Source organism: Podarcis pityusensis (genome assembly GCF_964106645.2).
Source record: "Podarcis pityusensis genome assembly, chromosome: 13".
Classification (NCBI taxonomy): domain Eukaryota; kingdom Metazoa; phylum Chordata; class Lepidosauria; order Squamata; family Lacertidae; genus Podarcis; species Podarcis pityusensis.
The window spans coordinates 41,254,376-41,276,088 of NC_138038.1; the positions used below are offsets into that span (position 1 = coordinate 41,254,376).

Below are 21,713 nucleotides of genomic sequence, written 5' to 3' on the forward strand. Positions count from 1 at the left end.
GTTCTTGAGGGCTTTCTAAATAAATAAATAAATTGCAAACAAATGTGGAAATGCGGAGAATGGAACTTAAAGTTGGGGAGGGGTGAGAAACATCCCTATCCTGGCGGAAATGACTGGCAGAATCCGAGACCAGGGAGAAGAGTCGGTGGAAGAAGATTGGAAGAAATTTAAAGACTATTTACAGAAATACTGCAAAATTAATGAATGTTAGAATGATGTCAGAAAGAAGTTAAGTGGTTTTAGCAGCAGTGTTATAAAGGTGTATGTAAAAATGGATTGTTAACAGGTGAGAATCTAAAGTTATAATATATTAAGTTAAAGGATTAAGATAAAAACAAAGAGGGAAAGGAATTGCTGAATTAACTAACTGAACTGGAATACAAAAAAGGGAGGTGTGAGGAGGTCAGGGAAACAAGTAAATGAAATGTAAGGCATGGAAAGATTGATTTGTTTTTAAGTGTTTTTTATTTTTTCTGTATTCTGTATTTTTTCTTTTCTCTGTTTTTCTTTTTTCTTTTATCTATGTAACCTTTTTTTGAAACCTTAATAAATATCATTTTTTTAAAAAAGAGAGAGAAACATCCCTATCCGTGCCTCTTATTTTATTCCTGAAGAAATTCACTCCTTGCTTTAAAATATCCTCCTCTTCTTCCTTCTGCTCTATAGATTCAACAGCCCCACCATGATCACCACCAAAGGTTCTTGCTGGCTGCTGTTGCGTTTGGCCGTCCTCCTCGTGGTTCTGCTGGTGCAGTCGAGCGAAGGAGCAAGCTACCGGGATTTTGCGAACAGACACATTGATTATCCGAAAACTGCAGCAAACAACAACAATGCCTACTGCAACTTGATGATGGCTCGGAGAGGACTGAACAGGCCGGTCTGCAAACCCACCAACACCTTCATCAATGGCAGTCCTCGCTCCGTTCAGGCAATCTGTGGCAGTGGGGGAACTCGCTTCCGGGGCAATTTATATACCAGCAGGAGGCGCTTCCGTGTGGTCGTCTGCCGCAGCACAGGAAGATTCCCCAACTGTAATTATCGTGGCAGGGTGCAGTCCAAGCGAGTCCGTGTGGGCTGCAGAAATAGACTGCCTGTTCACCTTGACAAATTAGTGTGATGCAACCCACCATTCATCCACAGGAAGCAGAAGTCTGAGGACACTCTGGCAACCGTTGAATTTCCCTTTGCTTGCTGCTTTCTCTACCGCTTAACTTTGAGGGAATATCCACACTGCAGGCTTAAAGTGGATTAGCAATGGTTCCTTCCTACCCTGGGAAATGTAGACCTGAGAGGAGGGGGTGGGGGTCACTAACGAATATTTATGGGCGTCACTTCTTTGATCATTCAGTTCTTTTTCTTTGCTTTCTGCTTTTCCTACAATGTAACTCCACAGTGCAGGTTTAAACCCAGTTTAGAAATAGTTCCTTCTCCCCAGGGGCCCCTGGGGAACTGTAGGTCTGAGAAGCGGAACTAGGGGAATTAAACTGTTCCTTAGTCAGATCTTTTTCTGTGTGGTTTTCAGGGTTTTGCCAAAGGTGGAAAGATGCCAAAGAGGACGGCACAACTTTTGCACTTTTAGTGGTTGGGTACTAAAAAGAATAATCACATCATGAAAGCTAGAACTTCTGAAATTCCCTCTTTTACACAACTGTTCAGTGTGTAGGACACCCCGCTGTTATCTCTTCATCTCCTCAAGCATCCCTTCCTCAGCACCCTCATCTGAGAAACATCATGCATTTCAAATGAGTCAGTTTGTTCACTGAGAAACTGAAACAGGGGTGGAGAATCTGTGGCCCTCTAGTGGCCATTTGACCTTAACTCCCATCAGCCCAAGCTAGTATGATCGATGGTTATGGATGATGGGAGTTGTGATCCTGCAATACCTTGAGGGCCACAAAGTTCCCCGATGGAATTAACTCTCTGCAATTAACGCTCTGCTTCACCCAGGCATGCGTATTGCTTGATTTCTGTATGCATCGTCACTCCTTAGCAGTGACTGGGAGCTGAAAGCATGACCTTCTCCTTCCATACAAATACACTAGGGAATGCTGCCTGAGAGAAGACATTCTCTGTGACAGTCCCTAAGGTGTTAAATTCCCCTTTCCTCACAGGGATGTTTCTGACACCTATATTACAAAGCTTTCACCTTTGCTGAAGACTCATCTCTTTGCCCTGGTTTTCGAGACCTGAGATATTTGTTTTTAGGATTGTAAATTGTTTCAAATGGTTTTAATCCTTTATTGTTACATTGTGGATAGTACATTGGGACGATATGATGAATGGCAGGCAAGAAATCAATGTTAATAAATAACACTTTCTCCTACCTCCTCCAATCTTAGCAAATATGTATCAACTTGTAGAAGCCTTTACTATCATAAGCACCCTTGCTTTAGCATGCAATAAAATGAATTTTTGCAAATGCAAATACTGAAACGGTGTTTCTGTGTCTAAGAAGTTCTTAAGTGTGAAGGCTGTGGCAAACTCTGTCGTGTGGGTAATGAACTCTGCGCATGGCCATAGAATTCCTTCTTCATTCTATGGAAGTGGTTAGCTGTGGAAGAGAAATGAGTACTTGTGTCTATGAAGTAATTCATAAGTACTGGGGCCCTGCTTTCCTTCTCCTTAAAAATCCCTGGTCCTGAATGGGATAACTGTGCCCCTAAAGGACCAGGTATGTAGCCTTTTGGTCATTTTGGACTCACAGCTGTCCATGGAGGCACAGGTCAATTCTGTGTCCAGGGCCACTTTCTACCAGCTCCATCTGGTATGCTGACTGAGACCCTACCTACCCACCCACTGTCTTGCCAGAGTGGTGCATGCTCTGGTTATCTCCCGCTTAGACTACTGCAATGCGCTCTACGTGGGGCTACCTTTGAGGGTGACTCAGAAACTACAACAAATCTTGAATGCAACTTCCAGACTGGTGACTGCGAGCAGATACCGGGAACATATAACACCAGTTCTAAAAGATTTACAGTGGCTCGCAGTATATTTCCAAGCAAAATTCAAAGGGTTGGTGCTGACCTTTAAAGCCCTAAATGGTTTTGGCCCTGTATACCTGAAAGAGCATCTCCATCCCCATCATTCAGCCCAGATACCAGGTCCAGTCCTGAAGGCCTTCTGGTGGTTCCCTCGCTACAAGAAATGAAGTTACAGGGGGCCAGGGAGAGGGCCTTCTCGGTAGTGCTGCCCTCCCATCAGATGCTAAAGAGATAAATAATTATACAACTTTATAAAGACATCTGAAGTTAGCCCTATATTGGTGAGTTTCTAATGTTTGATCTTTTATTATTATTATTATTATTTATATTCAGTTGGAAGCCTCCCAGAGTAGCTTAGGTAGGATATATCATGATGATGATGATGATATTTTGGCCCATTTATCCAATCTCTTAAAGTCATATTGAATCCCAATTCTGTGTTCTGTGGCATTAGCTACCCCTCCCAGATGTGATGAGCATAATCTCAATTCCTGCATCCAAGTAATTCATAAACAACGGGCCCAGGAAAGAACTGTGCAGCACCCCACTTGCCACTTTCTTCCAGGGTGATGAGGAACCATTAGTGAGCATTCTTTGGATTCAGTCAGTCAAATCCACCTATCCTTGTCCAGAAAAGAAAAGAAAAGAAAAGGGTGGGGGAGAATTGCAGAATGGAATGGCAACAGAAAACCAGTATATCAAATTACAATCCTACATCACTAAGTATCAGATGATATTTAAATACCCCAGGCATTCTGTTGGCTTCGCTGAGAAGTGCTTGTACTCTGAACTCTTGGTTGTTGTCACTGTTTTTCAGGGCTGAACATCTCTGGAAATTGGGCAGATAATTCTGTGAAAGTAGATAAGAGCAGTCCCAGCAAAGCGTGCCAAGTGTGAAACCTGAACAGGCAGAGCATAGGAGTTTCTTTTTCTTTTTTCCTTTTAAAGGGCCAGGATCATTTGCTCAAATGATGGTGCCTACAGTTGTTCCAGCTGTCAATACATTCTGACACATCATCTCACTGATAAATTATTATCTACAGGCTTCTTTCTTTCCTTTGGAGTTGTTGTGTTACCAGCATTAATTTCCCTCTCTAGGCTCTCTAGAAGTCAACAGTGAAAGCTTATCCATATCTACCCAGAAGAAAACATTTGCTCCATATTTTCTGACCCATCATCACCCTGGTATATCCCCGTGCCTTGGTCTCCCCCCGTCATACTTTTGGGAGTGCCTTCTGGATAGTTGGAGGTGTTGAAGTTGTTGGGAGCATTTGGTTCCCTCTCTAGGCACTCCAGAAGGCAGCCTGATGCATATCTGACCCACCAGGGCTCATCTTACATTCAACATGTAGAAATATTAAGATTAAAATTGGTTGGGGCATCAGCTGCTATTTGTCCACTGTTGCTGCACCGTTAGTTGTGGAAACTCTCCAATAAGCTTCTGAGATTTGCACTGAGTGAGATAAACATCAGGTGGATATATATACTCAAGAGTCCCTTGACCAATGAATGAAGTTGAAAAGTAAGAATTTCCCAATTCAGAGCTGGGAGAGTGCCTAACTATATTGGAAGAGATCCATATTTACAAGAAGAGAGCAGTCACATTGCCACTCAAAAGCTTGCGTACTGCAGAGAGATTCTTCAACCTTATGGAATATAAGTGGGATCTCACTAAGCGTAAGTGATCAGAGGAGACCAGGATAAAGTCATTTCCCACCTGAAAAGTTACTCTTGTTGCTGCCATTCTTTCTTATATATACGGTAAGTAGGAAATCATCCTAATCAGTCTTGCTCTGAGTCTGTTCTTTGCATATAGAGTCCTTTGGTACCTATCAGTAGTAACAAGATTTGCAGAAATCAGCAGGTGAAGATAAACAATATTACAGTGGTACCTCGGGTTAAGTACTTAATTCATTCCGGAGGTCCATACTTAACCTGAAACTGTTCTTAACCTGAAGCACCACCTTAGCTAATGAGGCCTCCCGCTGCCATTGTGCCGCCATTGTGCAATTTCTGTTCTCATCCTGAAGCAAAGTTCTTAACCCAAGGTACTATTTCTGGGTTAGCGGAGTCTGTAACCTGAAGCGTCTGTAACCTGAGGTACCACTGTACCTGCTAAGTTTTCTCCACCACTGGCTCTATCTACACCCCTCTCATTGGTGTTTCTTTCCCTGATTATGGAAATATGTTTAATGTTTGTTATTGTGGTATGTATTTTTGTGTCTTTATATTGTAAACCACCCTGTGATCTTTGGATGAAGGGTGGTATAGAATTTTTACTAACAACAACAGCTGCATTGCAAAATTCGGGAAAAATGTGAATTTCAAAGGACAGCAGCGTTTTTGTTTGTATCCTGTTTCAGACAGCCTAGAGTTCATGGATTCGCTTTTAAATGTGAACTGAATCTTATTTCTCCCTTATCCCTAATTTCAGCCCACCAGCACGACTACCTGAAGCCTGAAATGGTTCACTCTAGACTTCTACCACCTCATTTTGTATATAGCCTTGTTTTCATCTTACACAAATAGGCATCACTTTAACATTCCCCCATTTATTCCTCCTCCTCCTCCTCCTCTCTGTAGATTCCAAGCCCCCACCATGTGGTCCTCCAAGGTCTCCTGCTCATTGCTGGCGCATCCGGCCATCCTTCTTGGGCTTCTGCTTGTGCGGTCCGGTGAAGGACAGTCCCGAGAAGCTTTTGTTTGGAAGCACATAGATTACCCCAAAAGCTACCCAACTTCCCACCCTGACACCTACTGCACGCTGATGATGATGCAGAGAGGGATGACTCGATATGTTTGCAAAGAGACAAGTACCTTCATCAACGACTTCCCCATAAGTGTCGTGCAAGTGTGCAGAGGGAGAGGGACTCCTTCAAGTAACTACTTTGACAGCACAGACTCCTTCGATATGGTCCTCTGCAGATACACAGGTGGCCCACCTCCTTATAACTGCAGGTACAGTGGCAAACCTGCACACTTACGCATTCGTGTGACCTGCACCGGCAACCATCCGACTCACTATGTGACTCAAAGGACATAGGCAAATGGTGATGCAACTCATCCTCCATCTACAAAAGCCAGAAGCTGTTGGACATTTTGGCTCAAACTCGGTTCTATTATCCTGCATGCTTTCACCTCGATGTATCTCTGTAACATATCCACAATACAAACGTTTGCTTCTCCAAGAGTCATTTGCTTTCCCAGGGAACCCTGGGAACTGTAGTTCTTCAAGAAGCAGCTATGGGAAATACCTTTGGGTGACATTTCTTCATCCCTTTTCCTTTTGGCCTCTATGGGTATCTTTTCCCTCTTTCCACCATGATAATGAAAGCATCACCTGCTGCGTCCCTCTCCTCAGCATTTTCACCAAACAACATCAGATTTATAAGCAGAAGTATAAACATGCCATGTTTGTTCCACCAAGGGATGGATGACAAATTCATTTTGATTCACATTTTAATGTGGCACTACCTAATTCACATCTTCCAAAACTGCATGGGAACCAAAACATTCGAAATACATACTTCTCTGAATTTTGCAATACAGCTCTTCATCTGAGTTATGCTGACCAAAATGAGTATAAAAGTGGTACCTCGGGTTAAGTACTTAATTCGTTCCGGAGGTCCATACTTAACCTGAAACTGTTCTTAACCTGAAGCACCACTTTAGCTAATGGGGCCTCCTGCTGCTGCCGCACCGCTGGAGCACAATTTCTGTTCTCATCCTGAAGCAAAGTTCTTAACCTGAAGCACTATTTCTGGGTTAGGGGAGTCTGTAACCTGAAGCGTATGTAACCTGAAGCGTATGTAACCCGAGGTACCACTGTACTAAGGGAATGTGAGCATAAAAATGCACATATTTGTGAAAATTATATACAGAAATGTATTGTATTTGGGGGGTACTGCTTGCAAAAATGTGTATATTGAGGAAATATGTACTAAAATGCTGATTAACTGGAAAAAAATAATAATAAACTGGAGCAGAATTTAAGACTGGAAGAATGAGAAACTGGGAGAAATTTATATGAACAAATTTGTCCATCCCTATTTGTGCCTTGGCACTAATTTTAATAGCTAGAGAAAGAAAGTGTTGCCTCCCTCCTTTCCTTACACTCCCTTCCTACCAATAGCCTAATCTGTCTTTTGTCCTTTTGAGCTGACAGGAATAAAAAACCAAAAAAATAAAAATCTCAGTACTGGAATGTCCATAAACTTTCCATAGCATTTCAGCAGCTGAGTCAACGGACTATAGTGACCTCATTGCTACCAGCTGAACCCAGATGTGGAGCATATTTGCAAACAAATACATGCTCTTTGGGTGGCATATTATAATCTGATATTCCATATGCATTAATTTGATACAATAGTTTCTCTACAATTATCACATTTCCGAGGTCAATTGCTTAAAAATTGCTTTAACTTTGAAAGGAGGATATATTGGTAGCTACACCTCTCACATAGGTGGCCCACTGCTGCTCTCCAGTGTTCACTATGTGGCATCATACTCCTCTTCTGTTCTCATAGGTAACAAGCAATAAGCTTAGTAAACATCATATGGCATACACCAGATGGGGCATATGAAGGGGGGCGGAGGGGGCGGATTGCCTGGGCACCACTCTGGGGTGTGTGACAAGATAGGCCACTGCCTCCCCCCAGCTGTAGAGCGGCCGAGGGCACACGCACAGTTAATATGGGTGCCGCTTGAGTAGCGTCCGTATGGGCTGCCATGCATGCGCAGTCCGTACGGGGTGCTCCTCACACAGTATCCTTACGGGCTGCCGCTCCCACGGCGACTGTATGGGCTGCAGTGTGTGCGTAGTCTGTACGGACATTGCGTGTGCACCACCAGGCAGTTTGCCCCGCCCCTCGGTGCCCCCCGGGTGCCGGAGAGGGTTCCTCCACCACTGACACCAGGCATGTCCCAAGTCCGTTTCGAGGGCCTAGTCACGATGAATTAATCCGGCCCCTGTGGCAGTATATGTCCTGGGGTAAAATCCTTTAAAAAGCTCACCAATTAATAAAAAAATTAAAAAGCTCACGAATTAATCTGACCCCTGTGGTAATATATGTCCTGGGGTAAAATCCTTTAAAAAGCTCACCAACTTTGGGGTAAAAACTTCAATCCTCAAAAAAGCTTCATCAAATCTGGCCCTCTTTGAAATAAGTTTGGGCACCCCTGGCACCCAGTATCTACACTACTGTGAAGGGGGGGGGGGGACAAGTCTACTGAAAATAGTGGTTTTAAGAAGGAGGCTGCTGATTGGCAACCACTTGCAGAATTGTTAAATCATGCGCTGCATGCTAAATCATGTGCTACGTGTGTTTCCACAGAGAAGACAGTGGTTTTTAACATGGAGACTGTGTACCCTGCAAGTGTCCTGGAAAAACTGGGACATCCTGTTTTTTTTTAACCACAAGAGAATGGTGGCCATTTTGGTTACCATGATCTCACAAGATTTTGTGGCACAATTTCCCCCAATCTTGTGTGGCTCCTCAAAATGAACATTTTTGGGGAGCCATGGGTGAAAAGAGGGCAGCAACTGTGGTATGGAAATGCGAGAGATTGCAGCAATCAAAATGGCCATCATGCTTCTGCAATTAAAAAATGGGAAGATGGTGTCTGGGAAGATGGCACCCCAGATTTTGGCTTTCAAGTGCTAGAGGGCTGTGAAGTTGCCAACCACTTTTAGTACTGCTAAATCAAGTGCCGGTGAGTACTATACACATTTCCACTTTCTCATTTTTGATGGCTGACACCTACCACTTTTCAAATTGGTTACATATTTGTTGTGCCATTTAAAAGGAAGTTCTCTTCTGCAGAATAATTGTGTGTACATAGGTAATAAACAAATAAGGAAGTTTGCACTAAAAATTAAATAGATTTGCATGCAAAAGTAAATTATTAACAACACAGAACTGCATACCTAAACTGCTCATAGTGTTGTTATAGAAGTTGTTTGCTTGCAGCAAATCTAAGAAAGGAATCAATGAGACTGTCGACATGCAACAAACATTAGTAAAAGTTACATAACATAAATTCAACGGTAAAAGGTAAAAAGGTAAAGGACCCCTGGACAGTTAAGTCCAGTCAAAAGCGACTATGGGGTTGTGGCGCTCATCTTGCTTTCAGACCGAGGGAGCCAGCGTTTGTCCAGACAGCTTTCCAGGTCATGTGGCCAGCATGACTAAACTGCTCCTGGTGCAACTGGACACTATGTTGGAAACCAGAGTGCATGGAAACGCGCTTTACCTTCCCGCCGCAGCGGTACCTATTTATCTACTTGCACTGGTGTGCTTTCAAACTGCTAGGTTGTCAGGAACTGGGATGGAGCAACTGGAGCTCACTCCATTAGGGGGATTCAAACTGCCAACCTTCTAATCGGCAAACCCAAGAGGCTCAGTGGTTTAGACCACAGGGCAGGAACACACCCACCCTAAAATGAACTATATTAAGTTTATTTTCTAAAGTGAGAAGTAAGGTAAAGGGATCCCTGACCATTAGGTCCAGTCGCGGATGACTCTGGGGTTGTGGCACTCATCTCGCTTTATTGGCTGAGAGAGCTGGCGTACAGCTTCCGGGTCATGTGGCCAGCATGACTAAGCCACTTCTGGCGAACCAGAGCAGCGCACGGAAATGCCATTTACCTTCCTGCCATTTACCTTCCTACCTATTTATCTACTTGCACTGGCGTGCTTTCGAACTTCGAGGTTGGCAGGAGCAGGGACTGAGCAACGGGAGCTCACTCCGTTGCAGGGATTCAAACCGTTGACCTTCTGATCGGCAAACCCTAGACTCTGTGGTTTAACCCACAGCGCCATCCACGTCCCAAAAAGTGAGAAGTATAGACCTACAAATAAAAAGAACATATATTCGCACATAATGACAGCCAGTGGCATTCCACAATACAGCAATGACCAAACATTTGCCAGCACATTTCAAAGCTACATTTGGTTGATGAACATTTGAGACACACTGAGGAAGTATTTTAGTTGTACTGTTGCACAGCTGCAGTTCCCACCAGTGTGTGTGTGTGTGTGTGTGTGTGTGTCCATTCCAGGACCAGATCACCAAAGAGGCAGCTGCCCAGGTGTCCTGTTGCTGTGCCACCGGTGGAAATTGGTGGCGGTAGCAGTGCCAGCTTCCGCTTCTTTATGGGCGCTGCTTCATAATATTTATATTTCATTAAGGTGATTTCAGTTAAAAGAAATAAAGTGATACGGGGGGGGGGGCAACAAAGATACATATACAAATGAGAATATACCCCCCCAAAAGAGCAATAAACGATATTCCCATATATTCTTGTATTATTTGGTATAGTGTTATTGTCCTAGTGCTTAAGTAAATGCTAATAGCCTACTACATTTTGTATAAGCTCATTCCAAATGTCATCGTATTTATCCATACAGAGTCTGTGCCTGTAAGCAGTCAGTTCATAAATCGCCAGTGATGTCATATCATCAATCCATTGACTGAAGGGTATCATATCTTTATTTTTCCAATTCCTCAATATTCCTCCTCTTGGCCACCATCAGGGCACGGAAAATCTATTTCCATTGTCCCATTGATCGTTGCCATACTGCAGGTATATAGTTCAATAAAATATTCTCCGCTGAACGATTTAACTTTTTCTGCACAGTCATAGTTACACAGTCCAGCACTTTCTTCCAAAACGTGTTAAGTAAATAATACTGTACAAACATGTGTTTCAGAGAGGCATTGTCCTTGCCACATCTCCAACACTGAGCTATCTTAGCTAACCCTTTTTTTAATACAACCGTAAAGGGGTCCAATAAACTCTAAATATTATTTTCTGTTGTATTAGTCTTAATTTTAAATCTAATGACACCTAAGGTATTGAAGCTAGTACATTTTCCCAGTGTCTGGGTAATAATGGAAGTTCTAATTCTTTATTCCAATCATCTCTTACAGTCTGCATATTGAACGTGTGTATTGCTTAACAGATATCTATAAAAAGTAATTGCTGGCTTTTTATTTTTGAATGAGCTGTCCAATTGCTCCAATATCTCAGGTATCTTGGAAGCTGAAAGGGCTGACGATCCTAACACACTTGTTAGGAGATGTTGTAATTTAAGATATTGCCATTTGGGCTGCATCTGATAGAAGATATTTTTGTTATAAAATAGCAAAAGTATAAAATTCATCTTCCCCATCTATCATTTGGTCCAATGTCAATACACCTGCTTCCATCCAATTTTTACCATATCACAATTCGTAGTGTGGGGTTTCCCCACAGAGTAAGTTTAGAATGTGAAAATGGATGAAATTTGTTTTTATTAGCCAATATATTCCATATTCCTCTAAGTTAAGGTTACCAGATGTCCCCATTTCCTGGGGACAGTCCCCGGATTTACAAATCAGTCCCCATACAAAATCCATTGACGTTGAAAAGTGTCCCTGGATTCATTGGAAAAAATCTGGTAACCTTATTGTAAGTGATTTAATTGTTTCCAGAGTCACCTGAGATTTCAGATATTTTGGTCCTAATATTGTCCAACCAGCCCAAGGTGCTATGTACATATATTCTAGGGTTGCCCACATTGGAAAATTAGGGCCAACAGTGGGATTCAAATATTTAGAATATTTAGAATCTCACAATGTTGTCTAAAGGCGTGAGCCAGGGGCTCTAAACAAATATTAAAAAGCAAAGGTGAGTCTGGTTCCTTGAGCCAACGGCTTCCAACCACAGAATGCAAACACAGCATATATATATATGGGTCTGGTGACTTCTGTTTCAGTGTATTTGAAGAATATGCATGCACACGAAAGTCTTTAAGGTGCTACTGGAAGGATTTTTGTTTTTTATTTTATTTTATTTTATTTATTTTGTTTCGACTACGGCAGACCGACAGAGCTACCTAACTGTAACTACAGCTATTATGTATCTTCTTAAGGCACATAGTGATAAGGCACATAGCAACAGCCTTTCTTAGCAAGGAAGACTCCCAACAGAATATTAAAAGCACGATAAAACATCAAACGTTAAAAACTTCCCTAAACAGGGCTGCCTTCAGATGTCTTCTAAAAGTTAGATAGTTGTTTAATTCCTTGACATCTGATGGGAGGGCGTTCCACAAAGGCAAACCAATAATCCCCCTCCCACAAAAAAAACATTTTAAAATCTATTGAATGTTAAGCAGTCAATGTGTTGTTGAAATAGGACTGATACGAAGCCCTAATATTATGCAACTGAAATAAATTTATGGGTCTAAAATATTCCTACATGGTAGCTAGAAAACTTCATTTGCTGTAGAATGTGGCTGCCCGGACTTCCGGGTTGGCGCCATCGCCGAATGGCGGACTCCCTCCGAGCTCCGGAGGGAGCCTGCTCGGCAGGGGCTGGGTCCTACCGCACCGGCGATGCGGGGACCCTTAAAAACCACGGCCACGGGGGCCGTGGACATGGGTGACTCGGCTTGCACCATTAGCGCCCTCCCGACTCGTGAAGGAGCCTTTTTAAAGGCTTCGGATCGGGTGCCGGGGAGTGGCGTGGTGCTTTGAGTCTTCTGCTTTCCCTGCCGAGCGCAGCCGCATGCCATTCGACGGAGAGCGCTGACTTCTTCCATTGAAAATTTGGACTATTAACAACAACCCGTGAGTAATTGGGAAACCGGGTTTAAAATTTCGGATTTGGCACGAGCGGGGGCGATTTAAAAAGGAAGTCAATCCCCCCCCCCGATTGTAAGCATTCCAAAACAAGGACTGGGTAACCAAGGTCCAAAGGGAAGTATACTTCTGATAAAAATCATTAATTTCACGATGGGAAATTATAAGAACTGTGCTGGAGGAGAAGAGTGGAGGGTGAGAAGAAAAATGCAACCCCCCCCCCCGGGAACCGGGGCGATTCGCGGAGCCTGGTGAAGAGAGACGGAGACTTTGACAGCTGTCAAAGTAGCTGTCAAAGCTGGAGAATATAAAGAGGACTTTGTTTATGAGGACTTTGCTGGTTAATTTTGTTACAATTTGCTATAATATGGATATAAACTGTTGGAAAATAAGCAACAATTTGACTTTTGGATTAGAGGATACAAAGTTATTACAATCCCCCTAGAGGGGTTTCGGGACATTACAAGAACGGTCGTAAGTGGAAAAATACTCTGGGATTCGCACAGGACTTGTTATCTTCTGGGAAAGCTGCAAAACTGAAATAGTATTTTGTCTACAGAGGTATTTACATTAAAGGAGACAATAGAATTTTCTATTGAAGAAAGGAAGGGACTGGACGTAAGTTTTTGTTCCTGAATAACAAACCTCTGTAGAGATACCAGATTTCTGAATTAGAAAGTTTTAGCAGCTGAACAGGACAAGAAACCTGAGAAAGTGAGGAATAAGAAGAACAAAGGACTGATTACGACACGGAAAGAACAACGGGAGGAGTGGCAAAGATCAAGGAAATTAAAGGCTTTTGTTAGATTGGACACTTGAAGTTAAATATTATTAAAATTAATAAATTAAAAGAAAACCGGCAAGATGGAATCGGGGAGAAATTTGGTCATGAATTGAGACTTCCAAGCTGACAATGTATAGACTGATGGACATGGGGAATTCAAACCGGGGAAGGGGGGGGGGGAGATTTGGAATCCAAAGGCTGTGTAACCATCTTTTGAATTTTTCTATATCTCATATTTTCTATTTCTTTGTATAATTTATGCATGTCATTTTATTTTGATTGGATGTGTTTAAAAAAAAAAGGGAACTCGTGGAAGGAACTGGGGTGGATCTTGGGGAAAATCTTTTTTCTTTTCTTGTTAATGATGTGGGACGGTGGTAAGATTTGTACAATTCAATTTGGATAGTGGGTTAAACAAATTAAGTTTCAAATTGGGAGTGAGAGCTTGTAGAACCAAATTAAGGAAAGGGGAATACAGTCGGGGGGGGGAGGGGGGGAGTCCCAAAAAGTAGGCAATGAAAGTAAGGTTTTTAAATATCTTTTTTTTTTTTCTTTTCTTTGTATTTCTATATTTTTGGAAACTTTAATAAATATGATTTTTTTAAAAAAAAAAATAAGCCACTTCTGGCGAACCAGAGCAATGCACGGAAATGCTGTTTACCTGCCCGCCGGAGCGGTAGATAAATCTACTTGCACTTGATGTCCTTTCGAACTGCTAGGTTGGCAGGGGCGGGGGCTGAGCAACAGGAGCTCACCCTGTTGAGGAGATTCGAACTGCTGACCTTCCGATTGGCAAGCCCTAGGCTCTGTGGTTTAGACCACAGCGCCACCCGTGTCCCTTTAGCTGTATACTTTTACCTTTCTGGATACTTAAAAGTTGTGTTTGCTTTGCTTTTCCTTTCCATTCTAAAGAATAAAATAAAAAAATGAAAAAAAAAAAAAAAAAAGAATGTGGCTGCCCGAGTCCTAATGAAGTGAGTCAATTGGATTCTAGGACACCATTATTGTATCAGCAATCTGATATTGGCAATTTTTTGGGAAAAATAATATTAGCATGTTTAAATACTATGGTGGGGAAAGAGCTAAAATTTTCAGAAGATAACATAATCTTCAACTATATACCTAATATGTGGGGCTTGACAATCGGTCAGCATAAATGGATTCTCCATGCTCTCACATCTGCAAAAAGACTGATATATTGGAAGGACAAAAATATGCCTCCCTTTGATCAATTGATAGATGACATGAGAACTCTTGAAACCCATGAAGGGATCGTCCTCAGACAAAGATTATGCATGGAGAAATTGAATGATATTTGGAATGTATTTGTCAAAACCATGGTGACACATGGGTTAACACAGACTTTAGGAAAACAAAAAGTTTATCCATCTACATATATACTATATAGTTTTGTAGCTTTAATTATCTTTTATGGTTATTTTGTTTAAAAAATAAAATAAAAACATAGTTGGTCAAGTGGGCATACACAGAACTGTAAATACCCAATATTTGACATCCAGTATCTGATATCAGATGGTAGTTAGCCTCCTGCAAATATTAACCTTGCAGAGGTAAATATTTTACTTTGGTATTTTTATACTCCATATTTGATACTTTTGGCCCAAATCCAGTGAGGATTATAAGCTGATTTTGGGCAATAGCTATTTCAGAGTGCAGGCAGAGGGACCAGAAGACTGAAAGTTCCCCAGTCTCTAAGAAAAAAGTGACAATAACAAAAAAGCACCCCATTTCTCCCCCTTGTTGCAGAGGAAACTCTGGGATCTGAGCTAACAATGCAGAACTGCCCAAATATGGGGCTAGTCCTATGGATGAGGGCAAAACAATATTTTCCTCCTAGAAAAAGCAAACAGAATACATATTTATTTGATTCATTTATAATCCATTTGCATTTGACTTCCGTCCCCTTCTTACTTTACTTGGGTCCTCAGTTTTACAGTTAACTGTCCCTTCTAACACATCCATGTATTCAATAACCTAATTCCATTATATTTTACTATTTTTTCCTTACAAGAGTTATTCTAAACCGGTCAACATTTTTAATTCTCTATGATAATTTTTCAAATATTCTTTGAATATATTCCAATCATTTTTAAATTGTTACCAATCTCTCAACTTGACCTGACCCAGGGTGGGGAATACTCAGGGCCGGTTTGGGGTTTGATGAGGCCCTAAGCTACTGAAGGTAATGGGGCCCTCTATATGTCCAGCTGTCCTTTGTCAACAACAAATTGTCACTGTTTTTTGTGTTGAATGTATGCTATATGGTAATTTATGGACATAATAGGTATCTAAAGCCATTTGCACATAACAAAATATTTATTTTATCAAAGTAATTGTTGAACTGAAATACAATTAAGAAGAAGTATCAATAGTGAAATACAATTAAGATGAAGTATATTAATAGTGAAATAATTATTAAGCTCTAACTTAAAATGATTTTTTATTCATAACAAACTTAAAACAGTGGACCCTCCGGTTACGAACTTAATTCGTTCAGGGGGTCCGTTTGCACCCCGAAAATAATGTAAATAGAGGTGTGCTTCTGCGCCCGCACACGGCTTGATTGAGTGCTTCTGAGCATGCACACACACCGAAACGTTTGCCGTGGCCGTAACCCGAAGATTCCATATCCAGAAGGGGTTACATAAGTAGAGGTACGACTGTAATGCAAACACATGGGCATTTGGCAATAACAAAAGTTCCTTTAGAAACACAGTTTACAAAGACTTATAATCTAGTCTCTAGAAACTTGCTATAACATGAAATAATAATAGGTGTAAATATATATAATAATGAGCAAACCAGTGATATATTAGGGAGCAGACTAGCAGGCGGGGCCCATTACTTACATCATAGGAGCGTACACAACACAAAACACTGTTGCTGTATGTAGGTTTTATTTTATTGGTTTTTAATCTTATATTTTGGAAATGTACATCCAGTTGTTGTTTTTCCTTTAATTTTTTTTGGGCCCCCCCAAGAGAGTGGGGCCCTAAGCTATAGCTTGTTTAGCTTATACGTAAATCCTGCACTGGGAGTACCTGAAGAACATTGGTAGGTAAAGAAGGTGAAGTACTCAGCTCTTCCCATTTTCATGTAAATATGACACATCACCAAACATCTGAATAACAAATGTGTTCAGCTTTACAGAAGTGATATTCACAAAGGTAGCTTCCCAGAATTTGTGCCACATGGAGTCACCTGCCACAGATCCCTCAAATATGGCTGAGGGTTCTCAAAAGCATTCCAAGGCACACACACTATACATGAAAGATTCAGGTAAGTCTTGTCGAGTGTCATCCTTGCAGCTCATGAAATAAGGGTGCAACTTTGAGGATGTAGCACTGCACCCGGGAACTGTAGTGTGATGGCTTTTCAAGGCTCACAAACACATTAGTTGGAGAAATAGAAAGTAAGATTTATTACTGACAGCAACAGGCATGGCGGAGTATTCTCACAAAGGCTGGGCCCTGAGCTATGGAGCCCAGGGCTTTTATATCTTTTTCCTTAAGCATTACATATTCATATATTGTGCCAGAAATCAGCCGATTAGCCTGGACAGCACCCTTCCTTTGCCCATTAATGGTTACCTCTGCTTTTTCTTGCTAAAGCTCAGCATTTCTGTTACCTTTCCATATTAGGCATTTCCTAGGCAATATGCTATAGGCAAGCAAAAAAACCTTTTGCAAAACATCCTGGGTGACAAATCTGGTGACGTCTGTTTCAGTGTATCTGAAGAACGTGCATGCACACGAAAGCTCATACTAATAACTAACTTAGTTGGTCTCTAAGGTGCTACTGGAAGGATTTTTTAAATTTTTAAATTTTATTTATCTTATTTTGTTTCGGCTATGGCAGACCAACATAGCTACCTACCTGTAACTACAACTATTAGGTATCTTCTTAAGGCACATAGTGATAAGGCACATAGCAACAGCCTTTCTTAGCATGAGGAACTACAACACAGCAATGAGGCACTGCAATATGCTTTCCCTGAGCATGCTTACCACAAGCACACCCATTCCACTGGCATTTCCTTTATATACCTTATATAAAGACCTATTTTCTCATGCTGTTTATGTATGTTGATCATATCTAGAGTATTTACTTTCCTAGCACCTGACAGAAAGAAATCCTTTGGATGCTAATACGCAAATTTTGTGGTTTTCAGGGGAATTGGTAATAACCCTTTTCTCTATCCGTATTCCATAGAAGGACAACTGCCCCACCCCTCAAAGGCTATATAAGAATGTAAGGCAGCAGCTGGGGAGACAGCCTTGCTTGTGCAAAAATATCCATCACTTGAAGGGAACAGAACTTGGGTAAGTTGGATGTGACCACAAATTCACTTTTGACACTGTGGTCACTGATTTATATTTTGTTTGGGGGCTATCACTAGCAGTACACCCACCCATCTACACCTTTTTTGCCAGCAAAGTCCCCCCGAGTCCCCCCAGGGGATTTCCCTCTTCTAGTTCAATCCTAAATGGGATGGGGTGGTGCAAATTAGTGAGTTGTCTTCCACCTCCAAACATGGCTCTAGCCATGGCAGGAGTTATTTGTGGTTGAGGTGACTTACTAGTCATTGGCTCCATTGGGATGGGGGTATTCAATACACCATCTCTAGGCAGGTGTTGAAGAGGACCAAATCCTGGCACCTCTTTGACAAACAGTGAAACCTTTGATCCACTGGATTGAAAGCCACCTTCATCCTGAGGGCATTCACTTTGGGGAATGAACAGCGAAGGTCTACCTCAGCTCACCAAACTATCCAAGCCCTTCTGCCATTAAAGTTCTAATTTGCCAGGAGATAGGCAACTCTATTTCTTCTAAACCTCCTGCATGCACAGCAGTACTCTGCTCATAATATAAAAGTGGATCAATATAAGTTCCCACAGATACCATTCACTTCAAGCAACTCTAGAAAGGAGGGTATTGAGGCAATATTATGCACACATAAGGTAAAGAGATCCCTGACCCTTAGGTCCAGTCGTGGCCGACTCTGCGGTTGCAGCGCTCATCTCGCTTTATTGGCCGAGGGAGCCGGCGTACAGCTTCCGGGTCATGTGGCCTGCATGACTAAGCCGCTTCTGGCGAAACGCACAGAAATGCCGTTTACCTTCCGGCAAGAGCGGTACCTATTTATCTACTTGCACTTTGACGTGCTTTCGAACTGCTAGGTTGGCAGAAGCAGAGACCAAGCAATGGGAGCACACCCCATCGTGGGGATTTGAACCACCGACCTTCTGATCGGCAAGTCCTAGGCTCTGTGGTTTAACCCACAGCGCCACCCGCTTTACTTTCTCTTTCTCTCTTCTTCCTCTAAGCTTTCCACTTTTTGGAAGCTCAAATAAAGAAGAATTGTGATTTTAAATATAGAAAATATTTAATCCTCCTTCCTTCCATCATCACTTTGAATGAATGACCACCAACAAATAGACCAGCTGCATTTATGGTATGTTCCTTTTTCCCAAAGGTCAACAGGATGATGGGATTCACCATCAAGTTCAGCTTTTACCTTGGAATTCTGGTCTCCAGTTGTTTCGCAGGAGGTGAGCATAATACCAAATTACCCAGAAGTCTGCTTGGAGTTAAGCAGTCATTAAAAAGTACTTCTTAGATTTTCAATGGAGAGTAGCCCAGCTCATGCTATTAAGACAAAGGAGCAGGATTTTTAAAACAGTATCTTTAAGTTTAAAATATTCAATGGAATCCCCAATTGTATTCACAAAGAGCAAGCTTCTTACTGCTTTGGTCCTCCCTTTCTACTTCTTTCTCCTCTCACCTTACAGCCAAGGCCAGCTCCTGCCCCAGGGACTGGATGCAAAACCAGGGCAACTGCTATGCATATTTCGATTATAAGATGTCATGGTATGAAGCTGAGGTAAGAAGCTTGCCTCACCTACCAAACAATAATTGTATGTATGTTTGTGAAATTCCTATCAGATTTCTGGTTCCCTTGGAGCTGCGGTTTCCAATTAGCTAAGTACTGTGGACCCCCTGTTTTTCAAAAGTCAAGTCATGGACACCCTACTTTTGAAAAATTTGATATCTCTATCGTAGTTTCTGTTATGGGATTTCTGTGTTGAATTTCTCCCTGATCTGTACTGGTGGAATATGATAATGCTGGCAAATCATCTTTAATCTCTTCTCCATTCTTAGATTGAATGCCAGAGCTATGGCCGTGGGACCCATCTTGCCTCCATTCTCACTGAGAAAGAGGCAGCCTTGGTGGCCAAGCACATTGCCACATACCAGAAAAACCCAAGTCAGGTCTGGATTGGGCTCCATGATCCCCGTGAGGTGAGTTGCCTTCACTTACTCAGGTCATTGTCACAGAGAAGTGAGCTCTTAGAATCATCATTCCACCATTATCTTGAAAATCACCCAGGATGAATCTCATACACTACTTTTTGATTCTTTTCTATGGGGTTCCTTCTCTAATATCTCAACCATAACTGGCAATACCCATGATCTTGGCGCTCCTCATTACAAATGATTGCATGATCTATTCCATCTCTTTCACGCAGAATGGGCGTTGGAGGTGGGCTGATGAATCAACCTACAATTACCAAAACTGGTATCCGCATCAGCCAGACAACGCAGGCCGCACAGAGTATTGTGTGGAACTGCTATCTCACACAGGTAAGGAAGCCATTTGCAGGGACTAATATAAAGAATTGAGTATATTCTATTCTCTTCATCAATTTCCAGGATTTCTATGGGGGGAATTGCTCAGTGGGTTAGAGCATGGTGCTGATAACCCCAAAGTTGCAGATTCAATCCCCGTATGGGACAGCTGCATATTCTTGTATTGCAGGGGGTTGGACTAGATGATCCACAGGGACCTTTCCAGCTCTACAGTTCTATGATCTCACTTTAAAACTAGAACCATCAAAATCAATGCAATCTGGGTCGACTCTAGCAGCTCAAAAGCATACCAGTGCAAGTAGATAAATAGGTACCACTGTGATGGGAAGTTAAATGGCATTTCTGTGCACTCTGGCTTCCATCACAGTGTCCCGTTGTGCCAGAAGCAGTTTAGACATGCTGCCTACATGACCCGGAAAGCTGTCTGTGGACAAACGTCGGCTCCCTCGGCCTGAAGAGAGATAAGCGCTACACCCCATAGTCACCTTTGACTGGGCTTAACCATCCAGGAGTCCTTTACCTTTTACCTTTTGACTCCAAGTATGAGTTGGGTGGATGCAACCCTCAGCCTGGTGCTTCTCTGTTTCAAGGTTCACAATTTAATATATCTGTAGCCCAGGCCAGCAGTGGTCCCATTGCCAGTCATTTAGGGTCACTTTCAATCACACCACAAGGTGCATGGTTTTTCTACAGTCAGTCGTCATACTTTGACTGCATGTGATTATCATCACTTGCATATTTTATCCAGAAAACAGTGGTTGCCACACATACTATGGTTTGGATCATCCCATCGTTTTTCTGCTATGTTTCTTTAAGAAATGGTTAGGCTTAAAGAGCACGTAACACTTTGAAGTGTTGTAGGTGAATGGCCTGTAAATTATTGGTCAGCTAGGGGTCAAGCCTGCAATCTGGTTCCAATTCCTTATTCCTACTCTAAGCTACATGCATTGAGGCAATAAACAACTGGGCAAGTAATTTTTGTTATGTCTTCAATTATATCTTTTGTCTTGAATTTTAGGTTTTCAGCAGTGGAATGATGGAGCCTGCAGCGTTCAGAACAACTTCATCTGCAAACAAGAACTCTGAAGGAGATGGTACTTCGAAACTATGTCTGCTAGGAAGTTGCCTTGACATCAGATGCCTTTCTGATATCATTCCCTCCTCCCCCATCCCTCAACATAAATGTCCAGTTGTCAATCATCACTTTCAAAATAAACATCCCTATAGAGATTATCTTCAGTTTTTCCCTTAACCTCAATAAACTTGCTTCCATGCATGTATTTCCTGGTGCACTGCTGTCCTTCTCTTTTTTTTTTTTATGAATATTTATTCCAATTTTAGAAATTACAGAAAAAGAAAAAAGTAGAAAAAGAAAAACAAATCACATACATCTTATACAAAAAACAAACAATACAAAAGAAAAATACAAAAGACAGAAAATCACCATAAAAAGGTAACAAAAAATCAAATTAAACCTTTAAAACCGTTTTCCCATTTACTTATTTCCGTGACTTCCTCTCACCTCTCTGCTTTGTATTCTAGTTTAAATCGTATCTCCAGCAAATCCTTCTAACCTTCTTTTCATTTACTTATTTTAACATTCGAAAGTATTTAATTCTCCTCTATCTTTATTTTACACTTCATATTTA

The 21,713-nt window shown here is 41.7% G+C and overlaps 1 protein-coding gene across 2 annotated transcripts; it reads left to right on the forward strand.

Annotated features, from left to right (window-relative positions):
* Nucleotides 1-4,530: 4,530 nt before the first annotated feature.
* Nucleotides 4,531-21,344, forward strand: LOC308461787 (C-type lectin BpLec-like). Of its 2 annotated transcripts, none has more exons than XM_080978955.1 (6): nucleotides 4,531-4,742; nucleotides 18,890-18,965; nucleotides 19,206-19,297; nucleotides 19,576-19,716; nucleotides 19,944-20,058; nucleotides 21,083-21,344. In XM_080978955.1, the coding sequence occupies exons 2-6, from the start codon at nucleotides 18,899-18,901 to the stop codon at nucleotides 21,148-21,150; spliced, it is 483 nt and encodes a 160-aa protein (XP_080835081.1). In that variant the 5' UTR covers nucleotides 4,531-4,742; nucleotides 18,890-18,898; the 3' UTR covers nucleotides 21,151-21,344. The 2 variants fall into 2 exon arrangements, with proteins under 2 accessions (XP_080835081.1, XP_080835082.1); XM_080978956.1 differs by lacking the exon at nucleotides 4,531-4,742 and adding an exon at nucleotides 17,640-17,735.
* Nucleotides 21,345-21,713: the final 369 nt, after the last annotated feature.